The sequence below is a fragment of the Haplochromis burtoni genome, unplaced genomic scaffold (genome assembly GCF_018398535.1).
Source record: "Haplochromis burtoni strain Fernald_Lab_line unplaced genomic scaffold, NCSU_Asbu1 Contig_372, whole genome shotgun sequence".
Classification (NCBI taxonomy): Eukaryota; Metazoa; Chordata; class Actinopteri; order Cichliformes; family Cichlidae; genus Haplochromis; species Haplochromis burtoni.
Window position 1 is genome coordinate 101,786 of NW_024582733.1, and position 23,668 is coordinate 125,453.

At 41.9% G+C, this 23,668-nt stretch overlaps 2 protein-coding genes across 10 annotated transcripts in view; both read left to right on the top strand.

Annotated features, from left to right (window-relative positions):
• Positions 1-2,883: 2,883 nt before the first annotated feature.
• Positions 2,884-14,240, top strand: ndufv3 (NADH:ubiquinone oxidoreductase subunit V3). Of its 3 annotated transcripts, XM_042228967.1 has the most exons (5): positions 2,885-3,134; positions 6,175-6,280; positions 7,690-8,363; positions 8,418-8,799; positions 13,953-14,240. In XM_042228967.1, the coding sequence occupies exons 1-5, from the start codon at positions 3,090-3,092 to the stop codon at positions 14,117-14,119; spliced, it is 1,374 nt and encodes a 457-aa protein (XP_042084901.1). In that variant the 5' UTR covers positions 2,885-3,089; the 3' UTR covers positions 14,120-14,240. The 3 variants fall into 3 exon arrangements, with proteins under 3 accessions (XP_042084900.1, XP_042084901.1, XP_042084899.1); XM_042228966.1 differs by having other exon boundaries at positions 2,884-3,134; positions 7,696-8,799; XM_042228965.1 differs by having other exon boundaries at positions 7,690-8,799.
• A 116-nt stretch (positions 14,241-14,356) lies between these two features.
• The window catches only part of pknox1.1 (pbx/knotted 1 homeobox 1.1), a 17,193-nt gene continuing 7,881 nt past the window's right edge, over positions 14,357-23,668 (top strand). For 2 of the 7 annotated variants that reach the window (XM_042228968.1, XM_005943407.3), the window contains exons 1-2: positions 14,780-16,243; positions 22,708-22,838. In XM_042228968.1, coding sequence (XP_042084902.1) covers positions 16,193-16,243; positions 22,708-22,838 — 182 coding nt within the window. In that variant the 5' untranslated portion in view covers positions 14,780-16,192. The other 5 variants (XM_014340439.2, XM_014340440.2, XM_014340442.2 and 2 more) reach the window with 5 other exon arrangements.

Here is a 23,668-nt window from a genome sequence, read left to right on the forward strand (position 1 = left end):
TACGAAATACGTCACGGAACGCCCCTTGAGTACGGGACGCACATAAGAAACGCGGCCGTGTCCACAGGAGAAGAAGAACAAGTAAAAATAACTTTAAAATCGGAGCAAAACCTTGAAAATTAAGATTTAAAGACTGCTCATACTTCCAGCACAGGTAGCGCTTAGCTTGAAAGGCGGGGAAGTTTATTACTGAGGTATTTTAACATTGCTGTGATGCTGTTGTTCAGGTTTAGGGTCTGTTGTTTTAGTGAATGGCTCATTGTGCCCAGCGCACGCAGGCTCTACAGAAATATGTACAACAGCTCGAGCACTGGGGCCTGGCAGCATGGCAGCCCCACCCTGTCAACATGGCATCTGTTGTTACAGTTTTGCTCATATCCATCATACCCACGGGGATACCCACAGTGAATACTTTTTTAAACGGCATTTGTGGGAAACTTGCACCATGTCACTGAGATGGCATCCAGCCACAGGGAGGGATACACGGGGCAACGCAAGCAAGCTCTAAATGAAACAGTTTCCCTTGTGAAATAGAGCAAGGTGCTGGTTAAAATTCTCCATAAGACCCAGTGACAGAAAAGCCTCATAAGAAACTGGGTCTGTTGTCAGCTGTGGCTGTGGCTCAAATAGTAAAGCAAGCTGGAAGGTTGGTGGATGAATCCTTTGCCCCTCCTGTCCTGTGTCAAAGTATCTTTGAGCAAGATGCTGAACCCTGAGTTGCCCCCAGTATGTCCAAAAGAGTATATGTATGTGAATGTTAGGGTATGAGTGACTGTGTTACTCCCTCTCCATGGCAACCAAGGGGCCCGGGGGATTGAATCCAAAGCTGGTACAGCTCCACCCTCGCTGGGAGACAGACTGACCTGTACTTTGATTTTTCCCCCTTTTTTGAACATACTGCACCCTCAGTTTTATTTATGTCTGTGACAGCGTTGTTCTTCACCTCTTTGTGCAGGATGGCTTGACACATCGGCGCAGTTGGCAACAACTGAGGCAAAACACTTTTTATCGTAATGTCTCTGTGGACCCTGCTGGTGGGACACCTGGTCCTCAGGTGCCTGGAAAGGAGGACCCTTAAAGCCTACATTAGCTTTTTCTCAATTCAGGAGCTGCATCCTTCGGGGGACCCGGCCTTCACAGTCTACGTGGGCCAAGTCCTCCGAAGACTGAGAATGCTGGAAGTGAGTGGCTGTGAAAGGGGACGGTCTAGCCTTCAGATTTGTGTCACCAGCTGTCTCAGTGGAGTTTAATAGACTCAGCCGTCTGCTCCTTGTTACTTAAAATATAACAGGACACTGGAGTAAATTCTCTACCAACTCCAAAAGTAGAAAAGTTGTAACACTGTGTAAAATATAAATAAAAACAATACAGTAATTCATGATTATAATTTCTCATTTTGAATTTGATGGCAGCGTCAGCTCTTCGAAGTTGGGGTGGGGAGAACAAAAAGCTGGAAAAGTAAGTGACATCAAAAGAAATATCTTTTGCCATTGATTAAGTTAACTGGCCAGGTCAGTGACATGATTGGGTATAAAAAGAGCAGCTAATGCATAATTTATGGTCCCAGAAACACGTCTGTCTACATACATGTTCTAACAGCAAGAGCAAGTTGTTCACCCACTTCAGATGTGCTCCCATGAAAGCCTTTAAGATCCTAATTGTACATCGCTGGGAGCAGATGTAAAACTAAATGCAGCAAGAAAAGCATAGACAGCATCTGTCGTGGACATTTTTTCATTACAATTAACAGTCAGTTTCACTTCAGCTCTCCAGGTACTTTCGTATATCTTCCCTCTTCACCGCCCTGGCTGCTTACTTTGTACAGCACAAGCAACAGTGGCCCACAGACTATTCATACAAATTGTCATATACAGATAACATTGTAGCAACATGTAGTCCTATTGAAATTCTTAGACGCGTGTCCCCCAACTTTACATGAACATATATAAAGTAAACAGGTATATTAAAGAAAACAATAATAATACTAAAATAAAAAATGTAATAAAAATACTAAAAGTGTTAAAAATTATAGAGAATTTAAAACAAATAGTTTAGCATTTACAGTTTGTGCAAAACTGTGCAGTGAGCATTCAAAGTGGCATTGTTTAAAGTGACAGTGTGTAGAGTCCAGTAACTGTAGTGAGTGTGTACAACACAGTAAAGCACTGTGTTGTACGGATACACAGTGGCTGTGGTGCTCATGCTCAGATTTAGGTTTTATCAAGTCTGGCAGAGATGAATTTGTATTTAAGCTGATGATGCTTAGATTAATTCACTGAACTCCAGCTGTACACTGTCAAGTGTAAAGACAGTATAAACTGTATAGTGTCAGTGTGGGGGATGAAACTGCTGACATCTTGTTAAATTCAGTTGTTTAAGGACACAGAGAGCAGCAGGTCAGCAGATTACAGCATGTGCATAAAGAAAATCTACAGAAGCCCACAATAGAAATTGCTGGGAGTCAATCCTTCTCCCTATGTGGAGCCATTACAGCCAGTGTTAGGGTTTTCTGACCTGCTGAATCCTACTTGGAAATGCAGCTGGAAACCTGTGTGCTTATTGCAGCAAACACAGCAGTCTTCTCTCTGTGTGTTTTACTTTATAAACTGATTTATTGTAAAGAGCAGCACGATTGTTAACAGAGGGAGAATCCATTACAGTCACAGCTTGTTGTCTTTAACAGTCTCAATATTTTTGTTTGTTGTTTGTGTGGATTTCTCCGAAATTTGTGTTGAGTTATTCACAGTCACAGTATAATAAGCAGTTGTGACCACAGCCAAATTGGCCAGCAGGTGTCACTGTGGAGATGGGTTTCATCTCCACGGGGATAGATGAGCTGGAGGCAGGTGATCCGCTGTGGCGCCACCACAAGAATGAGTCTCGCTTATTTACACGAGGAGAAGCCTCCAAATGTCTGTACTGACACAACCTAAATCACTATATAGTAAAAGTAAAAAGAAGGCCTATCGAATCACGTCGCTTTTAAATCCTTTAAAATCAACACATTGTTTTTCAAAGTTCCATTGGTATCACGGAACTGTTGTATTTAAGCCCAGTTTCCGACCGGAGAATAATATTGGGAACACGAAATGGCGACTTTCTTGTTTCGCATAGGACGATTGGGTCCTCTCAAGGTAACAAGAACTGTACTAGCTCTCAGTGTTTTACTGTATCGGTGTCGTGTTTAGTTGTACTAGTACAGATACAACACTTGGACTCAGTCACATCAACGCTGGCGTCTGTAGTACAGACCTGACGGCAACTGTCGGAACAGGACAGGCCAACCGCAGCACCGACACATGACCCTGAAACTGTCACAGTTCCAGGTCACATCGTTTGTTCCTGTTGTTATTGGAAAGAGGCGAACCACTTTGAAAAAGGGGAAATAAATGATCTCTGTGCTCTGATAATTTAAGCCGGTTTTTATCACGGTTAGGACTGATTTTTTTCTTAGGGGGGATGGATTGCATAGCATACAGGCACAAAACTGTATTGTTGGTGGCTGATGGCTCCTGTCAGATGATGATGATGATGGTCCTCACGTACTTTTTGTCCCTTGGTCCAAAATGTGAACATCGGCATCCTTTATGTGCAGGTGTACAACTGAGTCTTACGCTGTGGTGGCTCTTCCATGTTGTGGGATGGCTGTTTGGTTTCTCCTTTGTAGAGGTCCCAGCATTCCCTGCTGCACTTGACTGTATACATGTTTTATACATGTTTTTAGCTTGTGTTTGGGAGTGTTGGCCTTGGGACCGACTTTTAGAACCCTTCCCAGGCGTGTCAGCCCCAACTCACACCTTTCCTCGGTGACTTGATAAAATAGGTGATAAACGAACATAATAAAGCTAAAATGTCTTCACAGTCTGATTTTATCAATAGATGAATTTACTCATCAGGCATAACATTATGATCATTGACATGTGAAGTAAAATTTTGATTTGCTGACCTGATTTGGAATATATTTGGGAGTAAGTGGACATTTTCTCCCCAAGGATCATGTGTTAGAAGCAGGAAGAAACGGGGAAGCATGAGGATTTGACTGAATTTGATAAGGGCCAAAGTGGGATGGCTAGACGACGGGGTCAGAGCATCTCCTAGTGTGACGGCAATGTGATGCTTTGGGTAATGTTCTGCTGGGAAAACGTGAATCTTTGTGGGTATTCTCTGATGGCCGAGGTAATGCATGCTGCCACGGAGCAAAAAGGTTCAGAAATGGTTCATGGTTCACAACAATGATTTTGAGGCGCTCACTTGGCCTCCAAATCCCAAGATCTCAGTTCAGTCAAGCATCTGTGAGACGTGTAGGACAAAAAAGTCAGATCTATGGAGGTCCCAGCTCGCAGCTTACAGGACTTGAAGGATCTGACATGTTGGTGCAAGATTCCACTGCGCACCATCAGGAGTCTGGTGTAGTCCATGCCTTGGCCTGAAGTCAGGGTTGTTTTGGCAGCTGAAGGAGGACCAACACTATGTTAGGAAGATGATTATAATGTTACAGTTGATCAGTCTAAGTAAGAGCGCTCAAAACGAGCAGTGTGTACAGTTTAGGTCAGAAGTTTATATACGCTCATCACTGGGCATGAATGTCACGCTAATTTGACTTGTTCTTTTTTCCAGGGTGGAATGATTGTACAGCATATATCTTTAATGGCTTTAAAGTTTGAATTTATTTTGGATTTTCCATACACAGTCAAAAATATACATACTGGCTTGAATATATGCAAACACTGACACCTCAATCAGATGCTTTTGGTAGTCACCAGTAAACCTCTGGCATAATTCTGGCTGGTTATATGACCAATCTTTCTGGTACAATTGGTAGAGTTTATTTAAATTGGTTGGATTCCTGGGATGGATCCAACTTTTAAGTGTAGTCCACAAATTTTCAATAAGGTTGAAGTTGGGATCTTTGGGAAGGACATTCAGTAAGGCTGCGTTCACACTGCAGGTGAAAGCGCATCAAATCCGATTTTTTTTTTTTTGACCCTATTCGACCCATCTATCCGATCATGGTGTGACAGTGTGAACGGCACAAATCCGATCTGGGTCACTTTCATATGTGGTCCTGAATCCGATACATATCTGATGTTTTAGAAAGCGACTGCTGTTTGATGGTCATGTCGCATTAAATCCGTCTTTTACGTCACTGACACAAGACAGACGCCAATTATCAGCGCTGGAGAAGACATCGCGAATGCTTCCTGGCAATCCAGTGTAGATGTCAGTGAAACTGTTGGGAAGACAGCGTTGGAGAAATGTGAACATTTTATTTGTACTGTATAATCTGCAGATTCTGACAGAAATCTGCAGCTATCCTTTGAAGCAGCGCTCCTCTAAAACAGCAATAAGGATCATTATTAGGTTATTTACATTATTATGTAAATAACAAAATAACTTAAAGCAAAAATTGGGAAACGTAAAGTCCGAAGTCTTTATATTAAGGCCATCAGTCAAACAATACTGTTGTTCTGGGTCTAAACAGAGCGCGTTGTGTGTGACGTCTTCTTTTGCGCATGCGGCCGCTTTGAGCGTTCACACTAGAGCGCGTTTGCTGTCGCATTTTATTTGTAGTGTGAACGAGCAGACAAAAAAATCGGATTTGATCAAAAAATCGGAATTGAGCATTAAGACCTGCAGAGTAGCCTCAGTGTGATGTTAGCCTGCTCTATCCATTCTAAAAACACTTTTGATGTGTGTTAAGGATCATAGTTTATTCAGATGTGTTGCAGCAGGGACACATTTAAACGTTTCAGGACTCCGGCCCTCGAGGGCTGCAGTTTGACACCCGTGCCCTAGTGTGTCCAAGTTTCAGGTGGTTTGAGGTGAAGTCGGAGAATTTGGAGGTAGACCAGAGGTTTCTTAATAGGTCAGCACCCTCTCAGACCATGACAATGTAAAACTCACTTCACGGTGGACAGTGTTGATGGTGTTCAGGCAGTTTCCTCTTCGTGGCAGACTTTAAAATTGGTCAGATAAATAAATGCTTAGTGGTGGTGGATGCAAAAATGGTGCAGATAGACTTAAAGTGACTATAAAGAAGTTAATGTGTGTCAGGTCTTTTCAGACAGGATTAAGAAAATAGGACACTGCGAGAACCAGTGAAATGATCACAAAAACGAGCCTGAATGTGTGGTTCTGTACTCTCACTGGACAATGTTTTGTTCTCTTCTGCAGCGTCTCCAGTTGGAGAACTTGGGAATCCTGAGGACTTCTCCAGCTGCTTCGTTCTGCACCAAGACTGAAAAACCAGCAAAACCTGGGAAGAAGACCAAGAGTGCAGGCAAGAAAAAGACCTTTGGGTTCTGTTAACTGCTTTACGCTGTGGCTTTTTAAGTTGTGCTGGGTGGTTGCTTTTGTTCATTCATACAATAATGCATATGTGCATGATGAGTATATGTGTACTTTCAGTTATGATGCCTTTAAAGCGTAACATGCACCTCTTTCCACAGTGAAGCTAATGTGCCATATGGTCAAAGGAGCTTGCAAAGAAAAGCGTCTGGACTTCTTTAAGTTGCTTGAAGACGTTTCACCTCTCATCCGAGAAGCTTCTTCAGTTCTAAGGTCAAATGGTGGAGAGTCCCAGATATAAACCTAGTGGGAGTTTCCCCCCACAGAGGGACAAAAGGACCCCCTGATGATCCTCTAATCGCCTGAGCCAAGGTGTGAAACTGGGTGTGGGTCCCAATCAGCCAGAGTTTCGGGTGAAGAAGCTTCTCGGATGAGAGGTGAAACGTCTTCAAGTAACTTAAAGAGGTCCAGACGCTTTTCTTTGCAAGCTCCTTTGACTACGATGACCTGGATGACTGAGAACCTTCACAGACAATATGCCATATGATTTTTACATTTTAGAGCATGTGGTACATTTGAATCATTTTAATTGAATTCACTAGAAGTCTGTAAGGGAGAAAGCTGCTGCTGTTTTACTCTGTGACATGTTGTTAGTTTTGTGGTCCTTCTGTCTAATAGTCAATTTTCTAAATTTGTACGAAGCTATTCTGAATGATCTTAAACATGTTATTTCTTGATAATCAACATTCCCCGTCTCCTATTTTAGTGTAGAGATGCAGACTTTGGGTCGTCCCTCTTCTCTTCAGTGTTCATGCCTGTTTTAATGTTGTGCAGCTTGAAGCCCTAAAAATCCAGTATTTGTTTGCAGCACGTACCTGCTTAGAGATTCTCTTAATTCTGATTCTTTTGATAATACCATGAACTGCAGCTGACGCGATTTCAAAGTCTCCATAATTTTACGTTATACTGAAATCGTTCCACAGTTTGCAGATGCAGTTTTTAGAAGTTGGTGATCATCTGTTCATCTTTGCTTCTTTAGAAATTCGACCTCATTAAGATGCTCTCTTCAATCATGTCACTGACCTGTTGCCTGTTAAACTAATCGGTTACAAAATGTTTTCCCTGCCATTTCTTTTTTTAGTAACACTTTTCAAAAAAGCTTATATTGTTCATAAAATTGTAAGATGTGTCAGAAAACATCAAATGTTTAAACGATGTTCTGTTACGTATACAATAGGTTTGTGAGGTAACAGTTCCAGATTCTGGGATTGGGGAAGTACATTTGATTCTAAGTGGGATTTAAAAGTATCTAAGAGGAGTTGTGAATGCACACCCACAAATCAAATTGAATATATTATTTTATTATTTAACTGTTCATGTTATATTTACCATTTTCTTCAGCAACAGAGGCTCCAGATGAGAGAGCAAACCTGTTAGCCTACAAGACAGCAGTTGCCTTCCCAGTTAGACTTTCAGGGCCTGGATGTTTCCCAGCACAGTCTGTGGATGGAACGGGACCAGCGGTTGTCTCCACTGCAGAAAGCATTGTAGCTGCACAAGCCATCACTCCTGTTACTGCTGCCAGTGAGCAAGTAGCTGCTGAACCAGCAGCCGACTCCGATTCAGACTCTACCGACTCCGATTCGGACTCTACCGACTCCGAATCAGACTCTGACTCTGAGGATGAGAAGAAGAAAGAAATCAAGGGCTTTGCACCAGAGGCAGAACCCCAGAGGATCACAGTCACAGGAGTAAAGGCAGGCACTATCGAAGCTCAGAATGAATATGGGGCTCCTATCACACCTGGTGTAGAAACACCAGCACCCTTAGGAGCAGCTCAAGCTACAGTGACTGTACCCAGTGTTGGTTTTGAGAAGCTGGTGAAGTCAGGCCCTGAAATCATCACTCGAGAGGTGACTGGGTCTGACGTTTCAGCCAAAACTGCTGCAGGAGTGACAAAAGATGCTGCATTTCCTGTTGATGCTCAAATAGAAGCTCCGGGCGAAGCCGTTGGTGAGGCTCTAAAAGACCCAAGGTCTTCCTCTGCTGAAGCTGCTCCTGTGGCTGGAGGCGAAGCTGCTGAAGCTGGAGCAGAAGACGCCCGTCCTGCTGAAGCAGCTGCTGAAGCTGCTGCTGAAGCTGGAGCAGAAGACGCCCGTCCTGCTGAAGCAGCTGCTGAAGCTGCTACTGAAGCTGGAGCAGAAGACGCCCGTCCTGCTGAAGCTGCTGCTGAAGCTGCTGCTGAAGCTGGAGCAGAAGACGCCCGTCCTGCTGAAGCAGCTGCTGAAGCTGCTGCTGAAGCTGGAGCAGAAGACGCCCGTCCTGCTGAAGCAGCTGCTGAAGCTGCTGCTGAAGCTGGAGCAGAAGACGCCCGTCCTGCTGAAGCAGCTGCTGCGGCTGAAGCTTCAGTCTGTGCAGGGAGCACCGAGGAGCAGATGGACCTTGCGCCTATTGTAACTGAAACTGCAGGAGAGGAACTGCAGACAGAGGCCACAGCTGAACACTCTAAGGGTACACACTACACTACCCTGACCCTCAAATATTTACCTCCCTCTCTTTTTATTTATGGCTCTTCTAGAAATGACCATTGTTTTTCTGCCTGTGCCTCCAAACACAGTCTGAGTGCTGTTGCTCTGTTAACCAGGCGGCAGCTTCCCTCACACGTAACAGTTCACGTTGTATTTTAAAAGTATCGTCCGTGTTTTCTACTTAATGGCCTCCTTTAAGCGTCTCTAGGTGTTGGTTATTATCAGAATGCTACTATGTTTAGCACCGTTTAACCAAGACAAATTTCCCATGTGGGACAAGAGGATAAGAATAAACATTATTAACTTAGAAGTTACAGCAACTAAAGCAATATCTCTGATCCCAACATAAATAAGGGAGATGCAGTAGTTTAAACTTGTCTGTAATATTAGAGAGTACTTTGGGATATGCAGCTTGTTTTTCTCTGACAAACCCCAAAACACTGGCAACAATGATGTTCAGGTTAAAGACAAACGTCGGAGGTTTGTTGTTCCTGACATTAGAATATGCCAACTTTACACTGATGTTGATTGTTTTAAGTTCCCTGAAAGTTCTGCTCATCTACATAAGAGAACTGAAAAAGTAAACGGGATGAAAACCTCTATGGAGGTCATCTTTGCAGATTGAACTGCTTGCCAATTTAGTGCTGGCAAACAATAACAGGACTAGAAAGTAGACTGAAATCATCTCAGGAACATACTGTAGGCACATGAAAACTGGCACAATATCATGTTTGTGACAGAAACAAGCTTCATTGAGTTTTCTTCGTTCTTTCTGGGATCGATTATATTGGAGTGCATGATGCCAGATAGTGTTTTCTGCAGCTCCTGACCCCTCCCACACCCTCTAGTCACAGAATGGCTAAAATGCTTATTTCCTGCTAATAACATTGAAGCGATCATATAGTGGACATATAGGGAACACAGGTTGAGCTGATTTCAGTTGTGCTACACTGGTTACTGTACTCTAATGTGGAACACTTCTTTTTTTTAATACAGTGGGGCAAAAAAGTATTTAGTCAGCCACCGATTGTGCAAGTTCCCCCACTTAAAATGATGACAGAGGTCAGTAATTTGCACCAGAGGTACACTTCAACTGTGAGAGACAGAATGTGAAAAAAAAAATCCATGAATCCACATGGTAGGATTTGTAAAGAATTTATTCGTAAATCAGGGTGGAAAATAAGTATTTGGTCAATAACAAAAATACAACTCAATACTTTGTAACATAACCTTTGTTGGCAATAACAGAGGTCAAACGTTTACTATAGGTCTTTACCAGGTTTGCACACACAGTAGCTGGTATTTTGGCCCATTCCTCCATGCAGATCTTCTCGAGAGCAGTGATGTTTTGGGGCTGTCGCCGAGCAACACGGACTTTCAACTCCCGCCACAGATTTTCTATGGGGTTGAGGTCTGGAGACTGGCTAGGCCACTCCAGGACTTTCAAATGCTTCTTACGGAGCCACTCCTTTGTTGCCCGGGCGGTGTGTTTTGGATCATTGTCATGTTGGAAGACCCAGCCTCGTTTCATCTTCAAAGTTCTCACTGATGGAAGGAGGTTTTGGCTCAAAATCTCACGATACATGGCCCCATTCATTCTGTCCTTAACACGGATCAGTCGTCCTGTCCCCTTGGCAGAAAAACAGCCCCATAGCATGATGTTTCCACCCCCATGCTTCACAGTAGGTATGGTGTTCTTGGGATGCAACTCAGTATTCTTCTTCCTCCAAACACGACGAGTTGAGTTTATACCAAAAAGTTCTACTTTGGTTTCATCTGACCACATGACATTCTCCCAATCCTCTGCTGTATCATCCATGTGCTCTCTGGCAAACTTCAGACGGGCCTGGACATGCACTGGCTTCAGCAGCGGAACACGTCTGGCACTGCGGGATTTGATTCCCTGCCGTTGTAGTGTGTTACTGATGGTGACCTTTGTTACTTTGGTCCCAGCTCTCTGCAGGTCATTCACCAGGTCCCCCCGTGTGGTTCTGGGATCTTTGCTCACCGTTCTCATGATCATTTTGACCCCACGGGATGAGATCTTGCGTGGAGCCCCAGATCGAGGGAGATTATCAGTGGTCTTGTATGTCTTCCATTTTCTGATGATTGCTCCCACAGTTGATTTTTTCACACCAAGCTGCTTGCCTATTGTAGATTCACTCTTCCCAGTCTGGTGCAGGTCTACAATACTTTTCCTGGTGTCCTTCGAAAGCTCTTTGGTCTTGGCCATGGCGGAGTTTGGAGTCTGACTGTTTGAGGCTGTGGACAGGTGTCTTTTATACAGATGATGAGTTCAAACAGGTGCCATTCATACAGGTAACGAGTGGGGGACAGAAAAGCTTCTTACAGAAGACGTTACAGGTCTGTGAGAGCCAGAGATTTTCCTTGTTTGAGGTGACCAAATACTTATTTTCCACCCTAATTTACGAATAAATTCTTTACAAATCCTACCATGTGGATTCATGGATTTTTTTTTCACATTCTGTCTCTCACAGTTGAAGTGTACCTCTGGTGCAAATTACTGACCTCTGTCATCATTTTAAGTGGGGGAACTTGCACAATCGGTGGCTGACTAAATACTTTTTTGCCCCACTGTATACACTGCCGGTCAAACGTTTTAGAGCACCACAGTTCTTCCAGTTGTTTGTTGCAGTTCAAGTAATTCAGGTCCAATGAACAGCTTGAAAATGTACAAAGGTAAGTGGTGAACTGCCAGAGGTTTACAAAAAAAAAGTTACCCAAAACTGTAAAATAATGTACAGAATTATACACCAAGGCCTTTTTCAGGGAACACAACATAGGTTAACAATTTAAGGCTGTTGTGCAGCAAAGGAGGTTGATCAAGCCTTGAAAGCCGCTGCTACTAATTCCTACAGGTGTTCCAACCTTTCTGGATTACTTCCCCCTCTGCCTGCATAAAAGCAGTGTTGGAACACACTGTGGTACCATACCCTCGTGAGCATCAGTTGAACTGTATTGTACTGCTGAAAGTAGAGTGTTGCTACAAAAATAGCGAGAAACAGGCAGTTAAAAATGGAAGAGAGATGGACCATCATAACACTTAAAAATTTCTTCTACAGAGAAACTGCAAAGAAAGTCCAGGTGTCAGTGAGTAGTTTCTTTCACCATCCAAAGGCTCAGAAACAAACTGTGACAGGAAGAGGTCTGCAGACCCAAAGACACAACTGAATCAGAGGACAAGTTTCTGAGAGTTAACAGCTTGTGTGATGGCGGCTCACGGGACAACAGCTCAATAGTAGTCGTAGTAAGCCCCAAACCCCATCGAGCTGGTTTGGGATGAACTGGAGAGAAGAGTGGAAGCAAAGCAACCTACAGGTGCGACATTTATGGGAACTTCTGCAACAGATATTGGAAGAACTTTGTGAAGAATATTTGATTTCTATTGTAGAGAGAATGCCACGGGTGTGTGCTGCTGTTATATCTGCCAAAGTGGCTACTTTGAGTCAAAAGTTTAGAATACATTTTACTCTGTAAATTGATTCTATGATTTGTTTTTTAACTCAAATTGCTCATTTGTACCGTTGTTTCATTTCAGAGTGCAATGAGACATTGAACTGCATAATTTCCAATGAAAATTGGGATGTTCTAAAACTGTTGACCGGTAGTGTATATCACGAGGTGGAATCTTTTAACTTCCTGTTAATCATGATAGAATCATTTTAAATTGGAATAAGTAGTTCTTCTCTAGTTGTGCTTTCTACTGTACACGCTGTGGGTCGATGCTTGTAGAGCTTTTGGGCTCTTTTCATCCATACTCTGTTATGCTACTGTTGGAGGATTTACTTAACTTCAGTTTGAGTATACAAGTCAATCTGTCATCAGATGAACTTACTTCTTGCATACTGCTACACTAAACCTGCTTGTGCAGTCTTCCTTTTGACTTTGTGATCAACTGAACTCTTTCACAGTTTGATTGTTCTTGTCGTAGGACTGCTAACAGTGTCTGTTTTCCCTCACAGAGTAGTTGACTGCTATTTTCTCATGTTAACGTCTGTTCACATGGGCTCATTTGCACCCTTATCTTTGTGTGTATGGAATGTGAGTTACAGGTGCCTGAGGTAATGTTGAGGTCACAGATCATTAACCCTGGTGCATCAGTGGCTCATGATTGTAGTGTAGATGAATATACTGCTCTTCCCTAACAGCAGCTGGACGAGGAGAAGTTGGGAGTGGCTGCAGTTGGTGGGAGTACTCCAGGAATCAGGATTGCAGGCCCTTTTTTTAAAAACTGAGTCCCAAAAAAGAAGAAGAGTGCAAATCCTTTCAGATGATCCAACTAGACAGCTGTTAGATGTGTTTGAAGTTGGAAGTGTCCCACACATCCCATGACTGTATTCCTGCTTCCTGAAGTAACCTTCCTTCCCCACTCCTCACCTTGGTCATAAATTGCACCACTTGTTTATTTCACTTTTTGAAATCTTAGCTTTTGGTTTATCTGGAATCATATTCGTTAAGTGTAGGTGGAAAAAAGTTTTTAATGTGTTTTCATTTAAAAAAGAAAAACAAAACTTTACTGTCACAGCATGCTGGCAGATTTACAGGAAATCCCTCTCTCTTGTATCTCTGTTTAAGAGTAACATAGCGCTGCGCGGGTGTCGGACATCCCCCCCCCCCCCCCCCCTTTTTTTTTCTTTTTTTTTTTGACTTGTTCCATTTCTTTTCTTACCTCTGCAGTATCACTCTTTCTCTATGATGGGCTGTTTTACTCTCTGGAAACATGTTTATCTTGACATCCTTTTTCCAGTCACAAACATGATCCTTGATGCTCCTTATGCTAGTGTCTCCATACTCCATTGGGGGATGCTGCCACTGTAAAATGTGGCCACAAACCTCCTTGTGTTAGCATGAGTAATGTGGAAATGTGCAGTCCCCTCAAAAAACTCTTACAAAACTGCATCTTTGTTCTCATTTTTAGAAATTATCAAATGTGGTGTGATGAAGCCCTTCAAGCAGCAGTTACTACTTTAAAATCAGTAACAGGGACACAGGACTAAATCTAGTACTGCATTAACTGACCTGGTTTTATTTCTGTTCCCAGACAAGACATTTTGTAAAGCTCACCCTTCTACCAGTTTTCTTACATCTTTCTTTCCCTCCCCCTCCTTACTGCAGAAGCTGCAGCTGTGCCTTCGGAGCCAGAAGAACTGTTTGATAACAGCACTTACAAAAACTACCAGCACCACAGCTACAACCCCTACACATTTGCAGACCTGGATATGCAGATGGCCAAGTTTCGTCTCCCTCAGCCCTCCTCTGGCAAGCCTTCACCCAGGCACTAAAAAGAGCTGATATGACCATAAGTTATGGCTTAAAGATGACAGTGATGGCAGTATCTCTTTTTTCATTGTCCCCCTACTTCTGTTGTTTTTAAAGTAAATCATTAAAGTCCACACGTAAGAATTGAGGTCTGTTTTTTTTGCCTGACTTGGCTGTTTTGTCTTGTATAAAGCAATTGGTGTATAAAGAAATGGGAAAGATCAAACAGTTCTTTTATCGTGCTTTTCTGCCTTAGGGGCATCATTTGAATAGAGCTGAGTGTGCAAGTGGTTTATCTGTGGTTCTATTTTAATGATTACAATTTTGACTCGTTTAGCATGCCTGCATGCACATAATGTTCAAATTATCCATACGCATTCGTTTAGGAATAAGCACTCAGCAGTCTGTTGTCTTTCACGCATTAGTATGTTGATGATTAAAACGCGTGTATATAAAGGAACGAAGTATAAAGCGAGGGAAGTGAATCGCTTTTGCTAAGACAAAAAAAAAACAGCAGGGCGCAGGACTCGCAGGCAGCAGAACGTCATGTCTCCGCCCACCTAATACATAATCATGAGTCCTGCGCCCCTGCGTGCCCTTGCGCGATGACGTAACGCGACAACTGCGGGTCCCGATTGCTGCAGCCGCTTGTCAGTGTGACGAAGATTGGCACTCAGGTAAGCTGTCACTCAAAGTCCCTCTTTTTCCGTTCCCTATCAATCAAACAATCTGGGCCGCACGCAAAAATGTCCCGGGGCGAGGAGCGCGGACTTAGTCAGGGCAGCAGAGGATGTTTTTTAGAGGAAACAGAAGCGGCAGAGCGCTGTGAAGGATAAAAAAAACTGTATACATGGGAGGGGGGGTTAAAAAATATGTCGGCGTTTTGGGGGCTGAGGAGGATTGTGGAAAAGCAAAGGGCGAGCGCTAGAAACGAGGCCCAACACTTTACCACGTAGGGGAGGGGAAGTAGAGGGCAGCTGTCCCCGCTTGATTGATTGACTGAAAAGGGGAGGAATTTAGGATCAACCGGGCTAGCAATCCAATACTTAATAATTTCTTTACTGCCCAATTATTTCATATAGCTGACAAGAAATATAATTTAATTTTAAATGCATACTGTTAAGCGACCGACGCGGTCTTATTATTTGGTAAAATGGCTTACTTCGTATCAATCCGCAGGAGGGTCTTTTTCTGTACCTGGCTAGATTGGTTAGCTAGCTTGTTTTTTGGCCGCGATTACCTTCGCTAAATATGGCGCTTTGCGTTTTGGTTGCACTACCAACACGAATACACTTTGAAGTTAATACTTAGCTACGTCGAAGACGTTAGCTCGGCCATATGGTTGCTTATTTGACTGAAGCCTAGGTTGGCTTCGTGAACTAGCGCAAATGTGTCGTTTACGTTACTGGATAATTGTTAGCTGTACGAAAACGACCGTTTTTCCAGTCGGGCTGCTTTGTTTACGAGTAACGTTAGTCGGGTTATAGGAGAGTAGGCTAATATTAGCCCAAAGGATTTATTTCACTTTAATGTCCCCTTGCCGCCACGGTTGCCACAGCTAACACGAGCTAAAGGCTAAATCGTGGTGGGTGTGTTAACATCAATTGCAAGACACGCTAAGATATAACATCAGCATTATTATTTGTACAACACCCCTTAGGTTCATGATACCAGCCTCTTCTTGGCTTTTAGAGGTGAGCTGGATAAGCTATATGCAAAGAAGAGTAACGTTGGACCCCGTAGTGTGCTTTCGCTACTAGCACGTATGAAGACAACATTCATATTCAACATATCATTAGCCCCTCTGCATTTCTGTTCTAATATTGACATTTTGTATATATTTTGCATCTTGGTGTTACAAAGGGGAACAGTATTATGTCCATACTTCTGTATTTTACCGTAACAATGCCAACCTAATTAACAAAGCCAGTAACACTGATAATAGTTTAATAATGAAATCAGAACAGTTCTGTCATTTGAAGCTTATGTGCAAACACCTGAGGCAGTCTAACTGAAACTGTGTGTACTGTGTAGGTTGGCCACCAGTCCCTGCACTCTATAATGCCCCAGTGTTTGCAGCATCTGCAGTGAACGTGATGGCAGCCCACTCAGTCTCCATAGATAAGTACCCAAAGGGAGAGCAGCAGGTGGGTGAGAGGGACAAACTTTGCTTGGACCTGCAGGGAGCTATAGTCTGCTCTTTTGAGATACTAGTTAACTAAAGAGAATAAGCACAACAGCAGGACGGGATACTGTTTATAATTGGGACAGCTAAACATTCTAGGCTAAAACTTTGAGTGTTCTGGACTCTGCCTAATAGATAATTTATTTTTAGTGGTGAGAAGTCAGCCTTGGTAGCAGAATAACATGAACACGCAATCGGTGTCAATGCTGTTACACCAGTTTGAGTAATATATAGACTGAGCTTGTCTCTGAAACGCAGTATGGGAGACATCAGTAATGCATTGTAAGCCTCATTTCCTCCTAGTATTTATCTGTATGCATATTTGTAAATTGCTTAAAAAACATCTTTATTTAGGTGCTAAAATTTGTGGGTGTTGAGAGCTAAGAATGAACTATGACTAAGAAGAAATGTTCCTCCCTACGCAGGCAATCATTTTTGGTCTATTTGTGTTCAATCTAAGTCATTGTTGGCTGCAGTCACATGGTTGGGGATGAGATTTATGCTCCTTGAAGGGACTGTGTTGCCGGTAGGCAGGCACAGTGTAAAAAGGGAGAAAGACTTTGCTCAATAAAGTATTTTGCAGAGCCTCTGCTCACATTTCAATTCAATTCAGTTTTATTTATAAAGCACCAAATCACAACTACAGTCGCCTCAAGGTGCTTCATATTGTAAGGTAGACCCTACAGTAATACAGAGAAAAACGCAACAATCATATGACCCCCTGTGAGCAAGCACTTTGGTGACAGTGGGAAGGAAAAACTCCCTTTTAACAGGAAGAAACCTCCGGCAGAACCAGGCTCAGGGAGGGGCGGGGCCATCTGCTGTGACCGGTTGGGGTGAGAAAAGGAAGACAGGATAAAGGCATGCTGTGGAAGAGAGACAGAGATTAATAACAAGTATGATTCGGTGCAGAGAGGTCTGTTAACACAGGTGTATGGAAGTTGGGGGAGTGTATTCTCAGTTGTTATTCTTTGGACACCAGAGATGGTAGTGTTTCACTTTCTGGATCATGAGGGTTCTGCCAGACCTATGCACTGGGGACTTAAAAAAATATTTCAGAAAAGGGTTACAACCTAATGAATCTTAATAGCTTTCCATTTCTTTTAACAGTTTGTTTGAACAAAGTATGGAGATGTTAACAAAGGGAATGGAAGTAGTGACGCTTAGTGGAGGAGTTGTTGATCTCCTGTCTACAGCCCCACAGGATGTAAACGTGAGCATATCCCATGTGCTTTTTATGTAGCCGGGGTTGTTCAGTTTTAACATCTCTGCTGGTGGTTTTACTGCTCCTCAAGACTCAGGAAATTAAGGCAAATAAAGCCATGTTGGTTTAATTAAAAAGGCACACATCTTACCATACTATAGTTGTATACAACATCTATCATCCTCCTCCTTCATCCTTGCTAATTTGTTAGTTGGATTAGCAGTTAGCACACACACTGTTAGAAGCTTGTTGTTATACACCAGTGTTGCTCATAGTCGAGATGTTTGACTTATTAGTCAGTGTAACTTTGTTACCCTGACTTTAGACAAGAGAAATGACAGCTACATACACACCTCAGAAACACAGTGTTACTGTAATTATCTAAAGATTCAATGTTGCCTTTTGAGATTTTAACATAAAGAGAACTGGAGACTTGCACTCTCTGAGCAGTATAATTTTTTTCTTTTCATTTAACAACATGACCCAGAGTAGTAGTAGTTTGTTTTTTAAATCAACAGCTGCATTTACTCAGCTAAAAACAAGTGAGGGAGACTATCAGAGCCAACTGGGTCTGGATTCTTGGGTCCAGTGATTTGTAGAAACCTACTATTCTTACAACACAGCTGTCCTGTGCCAGATGTTCGTTTGACCCACTGAGGCAGACATCATGTCAGAAACATCAGGAGGACTGAGGTTCATTAGAGGGATCAAGAAGAGCTCAGGCTTCAGCATCAGCTTCCTCAAAGGGAAATCTTCAGATCTCCACCGTAGGCCTAAAAGGAGGACAAACCCAGCACTTAAAACAGTGTTTCTCAACTTTTACACAATGGTGTTACATTTAGTTCAGTAGAAAATTATTTAAAATCTAAACATATAGTAATCACAGAAGTGTTGCCCTAATATGTACAGAAGCTGAGCACAGCGGACATCATCAGTTTTCTTAAATCCCAAACTGAGTAACTGTTTATGCGCCTAAAGGTAAAGAGGATAACGGTACATATGATACCAATTACATGGATATATAATCCCTTTGACTTTCTTTCATGAACTTCCTCAGTAAGACAGCTGCAGCCTTCACTGATGGTAACTAATCTGGCAGTTTAGCCTTTGTTCTTTTTTAATCAGGTCATTTTTGAGTTACTATAATTTTGCTCCAAAGTTAAATAAGTGAATTTAGCATAAAGAGTGGGCTTATTGGATGATTCGTCTGTCACTGGGTGGTGCTGAGAGCAACTCCTGTAATCAAAGAATCATTGCAGTCAAATGTGAAGTTTATCCTTTAAAGCTCATCCTTTCATTATCCTGACACACTTTGGTTCTGAACGTCTTATATATTTTACAGTCTGCAATTCTGATGACAGCTGACATGCAAAGTGTTTGTTAAAAAACAAAGCTTTATATAGAGCAATACAATAAGCATTAGTTCTTTCCATGGATTTTTAAATTGGATTCAGGTCGTGTGATTGGCTGGCCCTGATGGCAGTTGATTTTTATCAGGAATGTCGGTATATTTTTCCATTCATCCTTCCTTCAGATATATGAAGTGTGCGAGTGCCGTATGCTGGAAAAATGGCCCCACACCATGATGTTCTCACCTCCAAACTTCACTCTCGGTTTGGGGTGTTTGACTTCCAAACATGGTGTGTATTACAGCCAGTGTTGGTCAAGTTACTTGAAAAAAGTAATCAGTAACTAATTACTGATTACAATTCTACTTTTTCTGCATAATTCATCATGCAAAATGTAATCAAATGGAAAAGTCTCTTTTTTTTAACTTGTTTTATCAGTTTTAATCTTTTAACTTTATGCATCAAGCAAAAATTAAATTATATGCAACATTCTCTGACTGGAAGAAATTAGTTTAACATTTAAACCTATTTTCTGCACATTCCAGCGCATAAAATAAAATATTTTTTGTGTTTACACTCAGTCTTTCAAAGTAAGTAAGTAAAACACAGCAGAAAATAAATAAAGTCAAAGACTAGTGGTCCTGTTGCTCTATTTTCACCTGTAAAGTAGGAGTGGGGTAGGCGGAGGTTTACCCTGGTGCAGGTGTGCCGCAGCGGTCAGTGGAAGAATCCGCGAGTTTTTGTGAATTTCCCATTACGTCGTTGTGCACTTGGTGCTTGTTTAGGGGTTTTTTCCGTTGTAAAAAGAAGTTTTCTTCCCACGCACAACAGACACTAATGTTTTTGTCACTTTTTATGGAATCAAACTCAAAGTAAGGTCAGTACTTCCACGCTTTAAACGCTGCACGCTCATACTCTCTCCCGCACTCGATATATTATCCACTGTTGATCTGCACACAGCTGTTGTCACGAACGTCGCACTTGCTTACGTCACTGTCTTGAGACATTCTAACGCATTACTGCCCATCTCTGATTACAGCATCCAAAGGTTTCAGTTTTGGTCTCACCTGACCAGAATATGTTCTCCCAGTATTTCACAGGCTTGTCTAAATGTTGTTTAGTCAGGTTTAAAACACACTTCAACATGCTTTTTCTTCAGCGGTGGAGTCTTGTGTGGTCATTGTGCATACAGGCCAGTCGTACCTGCTGATTCCAGATCTCTTCTCATAATTCTTTTGACTCCTCTATGGGCTCAAATTGTGGTCATAAATATTTTGTACTTGTAAATCAGTTTTGTATGTGTAAAAAAGATTTGTGTGTGGACTTAGCCAAAAATACGTTGAAACTCTGCACTCAAGTTTCAAGTTACAAGTACGAATTTTGACCCTATTTTTCTTCCTTTCATCTGATTGGTCAATGTCATGTCAATCACAAATGTAACAATCCAATCAGAGAACAGATGGGTTTGGCTGTCGGAGGGGCGCTTTTTTGAACTGCAGGTCCTTGAAGGGTGATACAGTTTGAAGCTGGAGGATCGCTATATAAATTAGAGATGGCACGATACCACTTTTTTATGTCCGATACCGATATCATAAATTTGGATATCTGCCGATACCGATATGAATCCGATATAGTGTGTTTTTTAATCAATAAAACTTTTTTTTAATATCTTGCTGCTTTTGTATAAGTTCATACTCAAGTTAAAAAAACAAAAAACACTAAAGCTATTCTGTTATACCTGTATGCAAAAAATACACTGCACCCAAAATATTTCATAGTTCAGCAAACTGATCAATCTAATAAACTTAAACCTACTCCATCCTCCCTATTCTGGTATTTTAAAGAGTAAGCAACCTAACTAATAGGTTCTAAAACTCCCAGCAAAAAAAAAAAAAAAAAGGAACCACCCTCCACTCATGATGCTTAATCGAGTAATCAACTTTAATTTGATGCAGTGTGAAAAAAAATGCACAGAAATCAATTATTCTTTTCAAGAATAATTAAATAGATTCAATAGATAAAGTACTATAGCTTACTAGGGTATATTAGACTTAACAGTTACTATATACAGTAATGGACTTCTATACATTTTACATCAGATTAAAACTTTGGGTGTAAGATTCAGATAATTATTTATTAAAAGCTGACATTTTAAATGAGAATAAGAAAGAAAAGTATGTCTTTGTGCCCCCTTTTCCCTGTTCATGCCCTATCGGCCCCCCTGGCTAAACTTTGCTAGATCCGCCCCTGCACAGTTACCAGCCGTCAGCTACGTAGAAAAAGATCCTGGTGTAGAAAGTAATATTAAATAAATTCTAACAACAGCTTATCAAGCTTAAACGTGCTGCTGTTGTTCAGCCGCTGGTTTCCTCTTTCTGGGCGAAGTGGGCCAATAAACAAAGAAGAGAGACGGACTCGCGACAGAAAAGCCGATCAGCTGATCATTGATCAGTTCACGATTGAAGTAGCAGCAGGAGAGGGAGGAGAGAGAGGCAGTCGCTCCATATATCGGTTGTTAAGCTTAACACAGGAATGCTTTACAAACATTCAGAGATGAACTTACACACTTGCTTTACTTCTCTCTGGGAAAACTTCCTCGGAGATAAATGCTGGTTTGGTAGCGAGGCTACAAATACACACAGTCTCTCTATCACGTGAGCACACTGCTCCAACGTCTAAGGTTATGAGCCGAGTTACGCCATGTCGCAAGTTTTGTGAGGTGCTTTTTTGATATTTAATGGATCGGATTACATTTTTTATTTCTCTCAATATCCGATCCAGTAATTTACGTCAGTATCGGACCGATACGTAATATCGGATCGGTCCATCTCTAATATAAATATCTAGCAGCTAGGTCCCTAACTTTCAGCAGCTGTTGAAAGGATAAAGTTGTGGTATATCAGTGGTTAGAAATACCATTATTCTTTAGGATTAGTTTAACACAAAGTCAGGGCTGACCCGGGACCATTGCTGTGAGTCACAGTGCGCAGCATAAAAGTCCTTTCACATCGGACGCAGGATGTGCTGCTAATGCTAACTGCTAACTAAAAGCAAAGGATCCAGAATTTGTTGCGCTGGCTGCTGGCTCTGTGGGTTTTTGCAGCAGCTCTACCTGTACTAGATGCACCTGCTCCTTGTCGCTTCTATCTCTGACTTATGTCCTCTACAAGAGTTTGTTTTTTTTGCTGGTTCTTCAAATGTTCAATAAAACCATGTATGCTAATTCATAACGAAGAAAGCTTTGTAACTATCCCCACCAGTGAAGACTGTCATTTCAAAGCACTTGAATTAATATGTGTAACTGGGTGAATGAGGCATGGTGTAGAAACATGTTCTTTCTGTTAGTCCAGTTTCCTTATTGTCAGTTTGAAACAGCAGGTTGTGGTTATGGAAGGTAAACAGACCTTCTCTCAGTATCTAGACTCTGCCTCCAGTTCCCAAGCAGATACACCCAAATTTCTCTAACTGTTGCTGCTAATCAAACTTCTAAGAAAGGTGACTCCTTGAACCCAAATCAACATGAGTAGTAGTAATGGCAGTACTAGTACTAGTAATCTGAGGTGAACTTCTTTTGTTTTTGTTTGAGCCCTGCCCCATTTGCTAACAGAGAGGGTGGGCTTTATGACCTGTACTGCAGCCTCACACCAGGGGGCAGTAGATACTTTTTGAGGAGCTGTCAGGTCGTCCAGGTTTTCTGTAGTCATTTATTAGTAACTTGTGGATCTCAGAAAATAGTCTTTTTGCTTGAAAATTCCTATGACTTTGAAAAGGAGTGCTATTAAAATGAAGCCACACGCTGTCACATGTCATCTTTGTCTTGAACGCTTCGTGCTGTAATTGTCTGTTTCTTGTCTGTTCTCACCTTCCTTGCAGATGCAAGGCATCATAAAGGTAGACAGTGATTCGGAGCAGAAGTTTATGGAGGGTACGTTGGGAGAGGTGCCCAGCCCGGCACCAACAGAGCCACAGACACCCATGGACGCTGACAAGGCATCCATATATCGGTAGGAGTGTATGTTTGTTTAAATAGAAATAGAAAATCAGACATTCTCAACAGTAACAGTATATGCAAGCTGTTTAATTAAAATTAAATCAAACTATATATGAACAAAAGTTTGCACATGCATATCTCCTCTGGAGAAGGAAGCTTCTCCACCACTGCTCTCTCTCACACCTCTTTTTCTCTTCATCCTCACCTCCAAACTGACTTCCTGAACTGAAGTCAAATCTTTAATACATGAAAACGTGCATAGACATGATTATTTATTCCAAATGTTGTCCTAATTACATATCGTCAGCAGATTAGACTTGTAACCCTGCTGCCCCCGATCGCTTACAATGAGCATCATGTTAGCTTATAACCATTGTTGTTTAGGCAGCAACAGTTGGTTATAAGCTAACATTATGTCAGCTGATGTTAGGCTAGTGTCCTAAAAGGGTCCAGACAAAGAGTTTGGTTACATCCTCACATCAAATGAGAGTTTATTTTCCAAGCGTTAGAGTCCAACAGCGTGAGCTCCACTTCGAAGAAAGTTTCACCAAGTTCAGGATATCCTCCACACCTCACCTGAGGAGGGAAACAGGTTGAACGGTTGAAAGAGTTTAGGACTGTGTGTGTATGTATTTGTGTGTGTAAATATACATATATTAAATGTCTGATGTCAACACAGAGTTCTGATTCATTTAGGTCTCATGTCCTGCTGCTAATACTTTTTTGTTTTTCCCTGTCCTTGTGGATTTTCCAAGTTCTTACTGATGAAGCTTGAAGTGATCCTTTTTCTGTGTGTGTGTGTGTGTGTGTGTGTGTGTGTGTGTGTGTGTGTGTGTGTGTGTG

What these genes read in the sequence shown, in the direction of transcription:
- ndufv3 (XM_042228965.1), top strand. Translation starts at nt 3,090, where the DNA reads ATGGCGACTTTCTTGTTTCGCATAGGACGATTGGGTCCTCTCAAG. An exon ending in GACGATTGGGTCCTCTCAAG is followed by an intron (nt 3,135 to 6,174) that starts GTAACAAGAACT and finishes TCTCTTCTGCAG; the next exon opens with CGTCTCCAGTTGGAGAACTT. An exon ending in CACAGCTGAACACTCTAAGG is followed by an intron (nt 8,800 to 13,952) that starts GTACACACTACA and finishes TCCTTACTGCAG; the next exon opens with AAGCTGCAGCTGTGCCTTCG.